Genomic DNA, 12824 nt, shown 5'->3' with positions numbered 1-12824 from the left:
TATGGAATGATTTGTTCTCATCGGTCAGTTGACGCATTGTAATCTAGTAAATAATATTATTATTGTAAATATGTTTATGTAAAATGTAAATAAATAAATAATTAAATCTCAAATATTATACAATGAAACAGAAACAACTTATAATTGTTTAAGTTAGTTTTAAATAAAAATTATAATATTTTCGAGTTTAAATAAATATGTTGATTATATATAAGTAAAATAATTAGCATGACGTATGTGGTTATGTTCAGTATGTAAACATAATATTCCAACTGCTATTTCAATAATATTTTCCTTAGTTTCATTTAACTATTGTGCAATGTTTATAGGAATAAAGAATCTGTCGCACTAAAAAGCAATTTGATAAGTAGACAAATTGAAATATTATACTGGGAAATAATAATGAAAATGTAAACCGCTGTGCCACACACATACACACGGAAAGTTGTATTCTATTGAAAATTTCTCCACGATTCTGAATAATAAAAATTTTGCGGATACATAGCAACAGTGAATATGGTTATTAATATTTTTTTACATTTCATATTTTTCTTACAAATCTGAGGCGCTTCGTTAACACATAAATCTAACTATAATAACATATATATACATATACAAGTCTAGGCGTTTATTTATTTATATTAGCGCCAGGCTTGGAAACAAAGCTTTCTAAAATATATTGCTTAATATTTATATATTTAATAGGTATTTTAAACCATTTGTTGTTGTTGCCAATATTCGTTGTAAAAAAATATTCATGGGGTATTCACTGTTTTGAGAAACGCTATTTTTTTAATTGGCTCTACAACCTTAGTGATTAACTTGTCGCATTAAAGCAAAGATTTACCGAATGATGCTGAACATCACTATCATAAATAATTGAAACATACACATTTTCAAAATACATATAATATTTCCTGATTTCTAGTCTATCTTATATTTATTTACCAAAAAAAAAGATCGCGATAACTTTATTCAATAACAAATAAAAAAGCTGTTCTGTAAAATCACCATAGATTCTAAAACCCACATGGAATTCATAGACCAAGATAAATAGAAAAATGCATCTAATAATTGAGAAAATATTTAGCAATAAATTATTTTGTATATTTTATATAAGAAGGTGACGTTGACGATTCTACTAATTTACGTCGGAGCGTTAACACACTCACTAGGTAAAGCATACACGATGCATGCACTACCTAGGTTAGTTAGTGCATACCTTGTCTAGGCATCGTATACTTTATTGAAATTTAACACTTTACTCGTAACATATATAATATGTGTGCAATTACCGCACGTGTGTGCATTGATCAAGAGAAAATAAAGCATAGGATTGGACTTCTGCAGTAATCCAGAAAGATCGAAATATTTATCGGAGTGACGAGTATAAGAATTTCATGACAAACTTTGTCGAAAGTCTTTTATAAATAAAGTCGATCTTGGATTTAAGAGTCGAGGGTCTTTATCACGGATTTTTAAAGCTTATCCCCTTTAGCACAGATTTTATGACTTCATCGTTTAATATTAAAAAAATCGCTTATACGCGTAACTGCGCGTCAAACTCTCTTTTCTTATGGATCGATATTATTAATGGTCGCTTAATCATCTTTGCTCATTAAAACGTTACCGAGAAACATTATTTAGACATTTTTGCGTCTCAGAATTACGCAAATATTATCATGGCACATAAAAATTCCATATATTATATAACGGCGCGGCTATTAATTTATTAAACATATTCTCACAGTTTTCGATCATATCGAGTACTAGAATACCGGTATTGAATTTTTTATATAATATTAAATATATAACACGACAATTGTATAATTTAACTTAATGCAATTATAGTTAAATATTTTAACATTTACAACAACAAAAAATAACGAATATTTACTACTTTATTTGTTTATTTATTTACATAAAATAAACACTATTACTAATGTGTTTATGATAAGATACAGATGTGTTTATCTATACCAGAATATTCTAATCTCTGCACATAAAATATTGTATAAGAACACATGTTTATTAAAGAATGCTTAGAAAACTTAAATTATTAATTTGTCACTTATCCGTTCAGCACGATTGACCAGTGATATAAGTCCTGGTAGAACTGGGTTTGACTACCATTTCGAACCTAGTGTCTTTAAATTTCTATCGTGTCTGAGAGATCAGAATTGGTGATTAATTTATAATTTAACTTCCGATCGAACATCGCAGATAATGTTTTCCTAGATTTTCCTAATCTGACGAGAATATTGTGATAAATAAATAAAATAAATCGAGCTAGATTTGAGTTAACACCGCTGTAACGCATTAGGCTAACATGTGTCATGTCTCAACTGAATATTTATAATTATTGCATATTTTAAGAAATTATGAATATTTTCACTAAACAGAAACAGACTGTTTTAAACTGTACCAAATGATTCCGAATTGGTATCAAACATTTTCGGTGGCATATAATGAAATCTAATTATTATAAGCCCTTTAGGACATAATAAAAGCAACCGTTGTGTAACATGTAATTATTATTTGTCTTATATTATAATTGAAATTTATAAAAGCTCTTAATATGAGCACAAATTAATGAAGAAATATGACACATATTATGTTTCATCAACATAAAATAATCAATAAGTCATCGTTCCTTTTAAAGGAATCTTTAGCACTAGTCATATATGTATGTACCTACAAGTAAGTGATATTCCAGATGTGACGAACAGAATATAAATTATTTGTAAATATTGACTTACAATTTTTACAATATATATATTTTTTAATTTTTTTTTTGAAGTACTCTACAAACCTATTTATTCTCATGTGTGAATTTATGTACATACATACTTTGTAACTTAATTTAAAAATTAATAATATAAACATTAGGGTCGCATAAAATATGCCTTAAACATTTATATACTGAAACTTGATGCGATATTACTTATCGATAAAAAACAGAACGCTTATTTGAATAGACTTTATGGTAAGATAAATTTTATCCCATCATAAAATCTATTCAATGAAGCTATAAAGACAGCATCTATTATATTATAATATATACTTAAAATTATATAAGTTTACAACTTTTATGTTGCCGTGTAGCAAAAATTATCATGATTATTTAAAAATAACAACACAGTCCTCATTTACAATCCATCTATTTAAATGAGAGATAAGCTAAAAGGTGTAATTGGAAAGTTAATAAAAATATTGCCATGTAGAATGAATTGTAAAGAAATATTGGGCTAGATCTTTCGTTTTCATTTTAAGTATAACAGATTTCAATACTGAAGCAATCGATAAGGTGTTCAATATTACAGTTATTAATCTCGCAATTGTGATATTAGCGATCTGATTTGCGTAACTAGGATGGTATAAGATAATATTTTAAGAACGGAGGATGGAAAGCAATTTGTTTTCGACATAAATCAGTGAATTGATGTATATAATTTCTTAGTGTAAATAATGATTCAGTGTCACAAAATCTTTAATCTCGCACTTGTATTATTTAATAAGTGTTTTGCTTAGTTAAATGCTTTTAAATAATATTTTAAGAACGGAGGATCGAAATCAATTTGTATTTTACATAAATCAATAATTTGATTAATTGCTAAATAGGAAATTTTTAGTACGATTATTGAAAAAAATCAAATAAAAGTTATGATACATTTATATAAATCGTTACTAAGCTGTTCAGTTTTAAAAAATCATTATTCTCGCAATTGTAGTATTTAAGATCTGTTTTGCCTAGTTATGATGCTTTTAGATAATATTTTAATAATGGAGGATAGAAATCAATTTTAATGTGACACAAATCAGTGTATTAATAAATATAATTTCATAGTGTAATTAATAAAAATAAATCACAATAAAAACAAGAAAATATTTTTATTTGATATTTTTATATACTAAGCTAAGGATGATTCACAAAGTCATTAATCTCGCATTTGTGATATTTAAGATCTGTTTTGCTTAGTTATAATGCTTTTAGTATTATATTTTAAGAACGGAGGATCGAAATCAATTTGTATCCGAAATGAATCAGTGAATTAATAAGCATGATTAATAAAAAAAATCACAAGAAAAAAATCGTGATATTTTTATATACTGGGCTGTTCAGTTTCACAAAATCATTAATCTCGCAAATGTATTATTTAAGAATTGTTTTACTTAGTTATAGTGCTTTTAGATACAATTTTAAGAACGGAGGATTGAAATCAATTTGTATTGTACATAAATCAATAATTTTATTAATTGCTAAATAAGAAATTTCCAGAACGATTATTGAAGCAAATAAAAGTTATGATACTTTTATATAAATCATTATACAAAATCATTAATTTCGCAATTGTACTATTTAAGATCTGTTTTTCCTAGTTAAAATGCTTTTAGATAATATTTTAAGAACGGAGGATAGAAATCTATTTCTTTTTGACATAAATCAGTAAATTGGTTAATTACTAAATATAATGCGACTATTAAAAATAAATAGGAGAGTAAATATTAGTTATGATACTTTTATATACTAAGCTATTCAGATTCACTAAATCATTAATTTCGTAATTTTGATATTTGCGACCAGTTTTGCCTCGTTAGAATGCTTTTTATATAATATTTTAAGAACAGAGTATAGAAACTAATTTGTATTCGGCATAAATCAGTAATGAAAAAAAATCACCGTTTTTCAACATATTTCATGCTTGCGTATAATATAGACTAATATTGGATGTCAATAAAAGAAAATTACTTAAGTTGATTGTTATGAATTAAAGTGTTACGCAATTAATTTGTGTAAATAAATTTGAAAAAAAACACTATTCACATTTAATATGATAATGTTATCACAATAATTACAATCACTGACTACTGTTTGATACGTAATTAATTGAATCGTTGCTGTTACAAAGGGCATATCTCTCTCTATAAAGCAATGTATATTTGTGCGGAACATTTTTTAACTGAATCGTTGTCAATGCGAATCCTTGACTTTGATTCAATTCTATCTAGTCATAAGATTGAATTGCAACGATGAAGATAAAAAATCTGCGTCAGAGTAGATAAGATCAAGATGATGACCCTAACATTGGAGGTCGAAACATCGGCAATAAAAATGATAGAAAGAATAAGCTTACTGTACTGTGATTAATAAGAGCGTTGTATAGCCTATGACTAAATTGTATGTATAAAGTGTACTATGGATAAATCCGTAAAATATCTTTAATTACAAAAGTATATAATTTTATTTATATTTCGATGATGAACTACATACCTAGACACCTCTGTTGAACGTTGCATCTCTGCGCAATGGTCTTGAAACTTGGAGTAGTCGTACTGCTCATACCCCGGATGATACGGTTGATACTCGCTACAATGGTACTTCTCTTGTTGCTGATACTCAGGTTGATATGAAGCGGATTCACACAACTGTTGATGATCGTAGTACTGCTCAGCGGGTACGGGGTGTTGTTGTTCTTGTTCTTCTTGTTGTTGTTGGTGTTGTTGCTGTTGATAAGAGTGTTGTTGCTGCTGTTGTTTCTGGTTATTCATTGCTATGGTAGAGAATCAATTCGCAACTAGTGCCATTCTAGTCAATTTATTTCTGGGCTGTCTGTCGTCCCGGGCTTTTCGGCACGTGGTCGGACTCGTCGCGGATCGACTTCGCGTCGGGCTCTCGCTTCGAGGGCTTAACGCGAACTGACTGCGGACGGCTAGAGCCGATTGAGATAGGCAGCGGTGAGACAACAAGTGGCACACGAGGACGCAAAATACGTCACTCGGGAAAAGCGTCTACTCGGGGAGTCTCCTCGTCTTTAGTCTCCTCCGGACATATCCATAATACGCATTTAATTAAAAATATTTTTATTGAATAACTTTTTGCATTGTCGATTGCAAACGGCAAAGGATTTTACGCAATATTTCTATTATCGAAGAAAATTTTTCGCCTTCAGCTCAATCGCGTCATTCTTTTCGTAAATCTAAATTATTCAAAATAATTATCTATAGTTACGTCTTCAATCACTTTTGTTGGACCTAAAGTATGATTTTTATCCCGCACGTTCCACGCTCACTAATCATTCATCAAAACAGTGATGAAATCTTTTGATGCGGGAACAAAAATAGACGTCGTAAATACTGATTTTGAAAAAGCCTTCGACAAAATGTATCATGTTTTAATAATAAGAAAATTCGGTTGCTTAGATGATCTGGCACGATTACCCTTGATCTTTTGATAGATGGGAAGTTCTCCAGGGTTCCAACCTGGGCCCTTTGCTCTTTTCGTTACTAAATGATGACATAAACAGTTACATATTCCAATTTTATTTTAAATGCAGATGACTTAAAATTGTATAAAAGCTTTCAAAATGTGTATGTATAACATATACGTTTTTAATAAATTTCATAGAGCAACAGATTAAATGGTAAAATTTAAATCAACTTTGGATCAGAATACAAATCAAATCTCGGTCAGTGAGAATTTTATTAACAGCCTGGTCATAAGTATATTATACTGGGTCAGAATAAATAGCAAATGGTTTGGTTTGGTTAGCATACGTTCAGAATAAAAATATAAAGCATTCAGAATTAAAATATAGGACGATCATGTTATAAATATGAATAGTAAATAAATTATTTACTTTAGAAACATCTTATAAGTTGAGCGAGTATTGGTCAGAACATTGAAGACCCCATGAATAACTCTCAACGAATCGATTTAATTGTATGTTAGAATCGAAGTAAGGTTCTCAATCAAATATTATGCCTGCATTACACTCTTTGGAAGTTGTCCGAACCGAAGTTACAACTGAAGTCAATGAATTACATATGCCGTCCGGACGGCGGCCGTGAATGACGTCTGGACGGCGGCTTCTGTCACGTACAGATGGCATATTTGCGCGCGATCGAAAAATGTACCAAATAATCACAATTTTTAAATTGTCATTTTATTAAGTTTGTGTGGGCACTCACCAATATAATATCAGTGAAAACTTTTCGGTCGTAAATATTCAATTTACGCAAAATCTTTGTCGGCTTTTGCAAAATGCCATAAGGCATAAAAATGATACTTCAGAATACATACATTACATCTGTGATTATCCTAAGATTTGTCGCCATCGATTCTTGAATAAGAATTCGTTATGGTGTGACATTTAGTTATATAAACCGATCTAGGATATTCGAAACGATTTTTTTAACAAAATCAAGTACCACTAATTATTTTTAATTATTTAATTTTATATGAAAAAAAATATATTAACGATATCTGTTAGAAGAATATACTATTAAAAATATAATTAATCCCTTTTGGTGCGCTAAAATATTCAAAGATGTCAGCAAAAGTTCCCCGATAAGCATGTGGTATTATAACTTGACCACGTGATCACAATGCAGCGCTCGATGTGCGTGTTAACCATAGGACGCCTACGCGCATACTGAAATTGAACCGAGCTACTCGTTCTATCTCAGTTTGCAAAAAAACATATCATTATCTCTCTCACTTTCATCACTTAACACGCGAGAGAGCGAAAGGGGAAGTTCTCACCGCTCGCGCTCGAAAGAGTAGCTCTGACTTCGGTTTCTTTGACTTCGGTCCGTTTGCCGACAATGTTCGGTAGCGCTCGAAGCTGGCCAAGTCGACTGAATTACCCCCACTTTACCTCCCGTTATCGGTAACCTCGGTCAATTTCCGAGGTTACCGAGATATTCTCCGTCCTTGGCCACATAAGACGTGCGCCAGAAGAATAAATAGGGATTTAAACGAAAGCTGAAAGATCAGTTGTCCCATCGAATTGATAATTTTAATTTCTGGTCCATAGTGGATGCAGATCCTAACTTGAATATTGAAATTATTTTTAATTCAGTATTTTTTGTAATGTTTTATAAGGACGAATGTTTATGGTATAGAAGATAAATATCCGATGCCGCTTTAAAAAAAATCAAAGCAGTTTTGTACTATAAATATTATTTAGACTATAAAAAAACTCGAGCAATAGTTCAATAAAATAATTAGGCACAGAGCGGTTTCAGATGGATGCAAAACTACATAGGTCACATAATATTAATTATAAAAATTATGTTTTTTTATTTAATTTCTAAGACAGCACATTATTTTCAAAAATTGAACCCTAAAAATATTTGTTTGTATTTTTGGTATATTTAACCTGTCGGTGACGATATTTTTAGGTAGGTGAAGATTCTTGAAGAGGATTTTGTTTGTAACAAAAAAATGCTCGTAATACTTCCGTACCGAAATACCAGTATTTCAATCCGATATATTTTATATAGTTTTCATTAACATTAAGATACAATTCATTGCATTCTTTGCGAAGCGTCTACACAATAAAACACTTTTTAAAGTTGCTATGGGGCGGTGTCGACAACCCGGCAAACCCGGCAATGCTCGGCGACTTTCGGCTGCGAGTTATAGAGTGCCCTAAAAAAACACGATCGCGTCCTTAATTCTTGACCATCACGACCAGTATGTAAGTATGATATATCCTACTTTTTAAGAAGCTTGTCAAACACAAGGATGTCTTGGCGATGGCTATGAGGAGCTGGAAAATATATGTGGGGTGGCGCACATCTATTTTAGGTGTGCACCATTAATGTTTTTTTAAATATTTAATTGTATACTTATTTATTGTATAACGACTATTATTACGCGTTAGGAGAACTTATCAATTCATGATGGTGAGATTTGTAATAAGAAATAAAAATATTAAGTATATAGGAGATTTAGCAGAACGCTTATTTGCACACTAGATAAATTATAATTATTATTATAATTGTATGCATCTTCATATACAACATATTTTTTATTACCCGCTCTCTTTTTTTAATTTATTTCAGAAACTGATTTATGAAGAACAAGTAAAATCTGTCTAAATCCTAGTAAAAATTTCAATGTTAATAACCGAGTTAAAAAAAATTCGCTTTCATTTTTATTAACCTTGTGTTCGCTTTCTGAATATTCGTCGTATTATATATTTACACGTATTCAAAAAGCTCGAAATGATAATAGAAAAACCTTCTTGGAATTTTATCAAATAATATGAATATATATTAATACACCAACATTTAACATTATGTTGAATATATAGCAGACAATGCAGATCTCTTATTACCGTCGTAAAATAAAAATAAACATTTTTTATATCATACATATTTTAATATTTGAAGAATAAATTAGATTAAAATTTACGTTTATAAGAAAATTTGAATATTATTTTTCGACATTAACACTATCCGACAATTGGTTAAAAAAAATCTATCGCGATTAAAAAAAAAGCTCACCTCTTTTGAGTGACGGATGTCCTCCCACTGTCAGGAGTCTCAGTTCTGGAATAAGGAGACGACCTTGGGGACGTTTGGCTCTGCTCCGCGTCAATGGAATCGTCGTAAGGCGAGTTCGTCCCATGGTTGTCGAGCTCAGTGTCCGGATCTTCGTTGCTGGTGCTGGATGAGGTAGAAGGGAGGCTGCTCGTCTGGTTGATGCTAAGTCTATACTCTTCGGATTTGGTCGACCTGATCACTCCGGAAGTGATCACAAAAGCGTTGGATTGAAGCACGGAAGGATTGGTGTTCTTGACTATCACCGGCGAAGCTTGAGCGTTAGTGGCTTCCGACACTTTCCTGGCGGATATTACCAGCACGCTCTCGGACTCTGATCGCTGACTAGGCGCGCTTTGGATGACCGGCGAAGCTTTCACTATCACATTGGTCACCGAGGATATTAGTGTAGAATTCTCCTCCGACATCTCCGCATCTTCCATTGTTAACTATTAAAGGAGAAAACATAGGTTAGGCATGATATTATCATTATATAATACATCTGTCCCTATCTACCGAGAGTTTAAGCGACCAATGTTATCTACTCAATATCTACTAGTCAGGTCGTATTTCAAAATCAATTTATTTGTACTGTGGAGAGTCTTCGTACACCTGTGCAGTTAATGCCAATGTTAACCAAACGATAATTTAACAATTGTGTAATATAAATAACTGAACAGACACTACGGTAAACCCCACCAACTCCAGAGGAAAAATAATCCTTTTGGACATAAAAGAACGCATAAACAATGTGTCAAAGCACATCATTATTACCCTCGTAAATACAGAGTATCCATACACTTTTGTGCATGATGGTCTACGCAAACAATACGCCATCGGGCGACAGAAAAAAATATCATTGAGATTCAACCCTTGGATTATTTGACATTCGAAATGTGAAATGTAACTCTTTCAAGGCGTGGACATTTATTTATTTATTTAGATTAAATAAAGACCATCGTAACCTAACTGGACCAGCTCCTCGTAGCTATCATTAAACATGTCAATGTGTAATGCCAGCGTATTAAGGAGCCGGATGACCATGGCCACAAGCGAGTCGGCAATTGCCGACAACACCCTTCAGTAATTTGAAGAAACGCTTAGCGACATACAACTTTCCTAACGCTCCTAAAAGAAAGGTGCTGGGATATTAGAACGGATAATAACCAAATGTTCTTTTATCTTAAAAACCTTTTTCGAATCTTTTCCATTAAAAGAGAATATTTGGTTATTCAGGGATTCCAAATTATATATCTAGATTCAATAATACTACAAATTAATGCATATAGAAAACAAATAACTGACTCTGAGATTGTGATTCCGAGATCTTTAGTGGAAGTTTCTCTAGTCAAAATGTTCCCACCGAGATCGTAGGAATAAGCTGACGATGAACAGGATAGAGAAAATGACAAAGTATGACATTTTGTTACTAAAGAGCAGACACATCTCCAAAGAGAGTCTGTAAAGGAGTCCTCAACAGATCGAATGCATTTATACAATTTTAAATCATCTGCGTACAGAAGAAAAATTGAATTTGTAACTGCCGTATTTATGTCATTATTAAATAATATAAAGAGCAGAGGGTTCAGGTCGGATCCTTAAAGAACCCCCGAAGGGGTGAAATATTCTTTCGACAATCGGCCGCCTGTCTACGATCGCTTAAATAACTCGAGAATGACCGAGTTAATTCGACAATTTTTTTAATAATAACCCATGACAAACCTTGTCGAAGGCCTTCTCAAAATCTGTATATACGACGTCTACTTGAATTCCCACATTGAGAGATTTTGTCACCGTTTTGGCGAAAGACAGAAGGTTAGTAACAGTGGAAACCAATGCTGTTGGTCCAACAAAACTTAAAGTCATATCTATGAATAATTATTTCAAAGAATTTAGCAGGGGCTGACATAGTTTTGACATAGTCTATAGTTTTTTATATACAATTTGTCACTCTTTTTTATGAATATGGGTGTCTTTTGTGTATATACATAGATCAGGAAATGACGATATCTTGAGAATTAGATCAAAAGTACGTTTAAGAGGAGCAGCGTGACTGACTTCGCAACCCTTCAAAATAAAATCAGGCCCAGAATAATATTTCATATTTCTTTGGTCGAATATACAAGCGCAACAATTGGTGGACTGATCTATGCATGGTGCTGATTCGCCGGAGACCTTCCCAATCGACGGTACAAAGGATCAGGCTGACGAGACAAACCATCAAGACGACGATCCTGCGAATAAATGCTTCAGATATGGCCCAGAGACAGTTCTGCGACTAGAGACAGCCCTGCAAGTCGAGGCGAGCTGCAAGAGACCTCAGAAGGCTATTATGATGACATCATTCCTCCGCCAGCGCTCGCAGAAAAGCACATACATGTATATGTATGTAATACTGAATAAATTGTTACCAGCTTTCCGACGTCTATTTATACTTACAAAGTTACACCCCTTGGGCCTCAAAACTTTAAAGTACTACTTTTCGATTATTTTTATTTGCATGTAGACAGTATAATAGATGATAATGCATCAGCGGATGCATTATTTGCTCTATTTTTAAATATGTGTCACAACAATGTATTTTACTTGAATTTTTTTTTATTCAGCAATATTACAATGCTATTAGCTTACCAAATACGTGTTCAATCTACTGGGAAATAAATTGCGTTGTTTACTTGCAGAGATTCAAACTGAATTGCAACGCTGCATGCGAAAACGATATTTAAATCAGCAGAATTGCATCCGCCTACGTAAATATTCACGAGTGGAAATAGAGTGACTTTAACGATAAACCACAAACAGGAAAAGAGAACACGCAATCTCGTCCTGATATAATAAATTGAACTTGTCGAAAAGTGGAATGGGTAATATAAATTTATCTCATCTACAGACAACTCTTGTACGCAATAATTGTAAGACAATCTCATTAAAAAATTAATCTCATTTAGTTTCGTCAATTATTTAGACAGGAATTGAATCAAAAACCCCTCGTTCAATAACAAGAGCATTTATTGAGAACCCTTTAGGTATAGTGTTAGTAGACGAATATTCTTACTGTTTTATTTAAAACCCAGATAAATTACAGTCTTAGACAAAATATTGATTATATCTAAATAAAAAAAACGATCCTCTGCATTAATTGAAATAATTTTCACAATTAATGCTGTCGTCATATTTTTCAAAAGGTATACGCTAGAGTGGATTTTAGGGGATTTGTCTGAGACATTGAATATCGTTATCAAGCTACTCCGAAAAAAACAGATTTAGATTATTTATTTGTAGGCCAATTACTGACACGTAACTTAAAAGGAAGTTCGAAACCCGGATCTCATTTCTAATTTGGAACAACCAAGTAAAGATTTTAATGCGAAAAAGCAACTTTACTTTTGTATGAAAGAGCAGAGTACAATAAAGATTAATCATATATTCAAAGAGGGCTTAAAAAATCCATAGGAATGTGGACATTGAATTTATAAAATTAACGAGTACGCAGC

General features: G+C 32.0%; 1 protein-coding gene across 3 annotated transcripts in view; it reads right to left on the bottom strand.

Moving 5' to 3' along the window:
• LOC148234374 (uncharacterized) overlaps nt 1-12824 on the bottom strand; it is a 50547-nt gene that overhangs the window by 29552 nt on the left and 8171 nt on the right. For 2 of the 3 annotated variants that reach the window (XM_088187782.1, XM_088187783.1), the window contains exon 2: nt 9295-9779. In XM_088187782.1, coding sequence (XP_088043908.1) covers nt 9295-9773 — 479 coding nt within the window. In that variant the 5' untranslated portion in view covers nt 9774-9779. Of the gene's footprint in view, nt 1-5272; nt 5682-9294; nt 9780-12824 lie in introns of those variants that run through there. The other variant, XM_088187784.1, reaches the window with a different exon arrangement.

This window comes from Plectrocnemia conspersa, unplaced genomic scaffold, assembly GCF_051122295.1.
Source record: "Plectrocnemia conspersa isolate PC_06_02 unplaced genomic scaffold, ASM5112229v1 ptg000006l, whole genome shotgun sequence".
Taxonomy (NCBI): Eukaryota; Metazoa; Arthropoda; class Insecta; order Trichoptera; family Polycentropodidae; genus Plectrocnemia; species Plectrocnemia conspersa.
The sequence above is the reverse complement of the archived record's forward strand: the minus strand, read 5'-3'. Positions and strand labels throughout refer to the sequence as shown.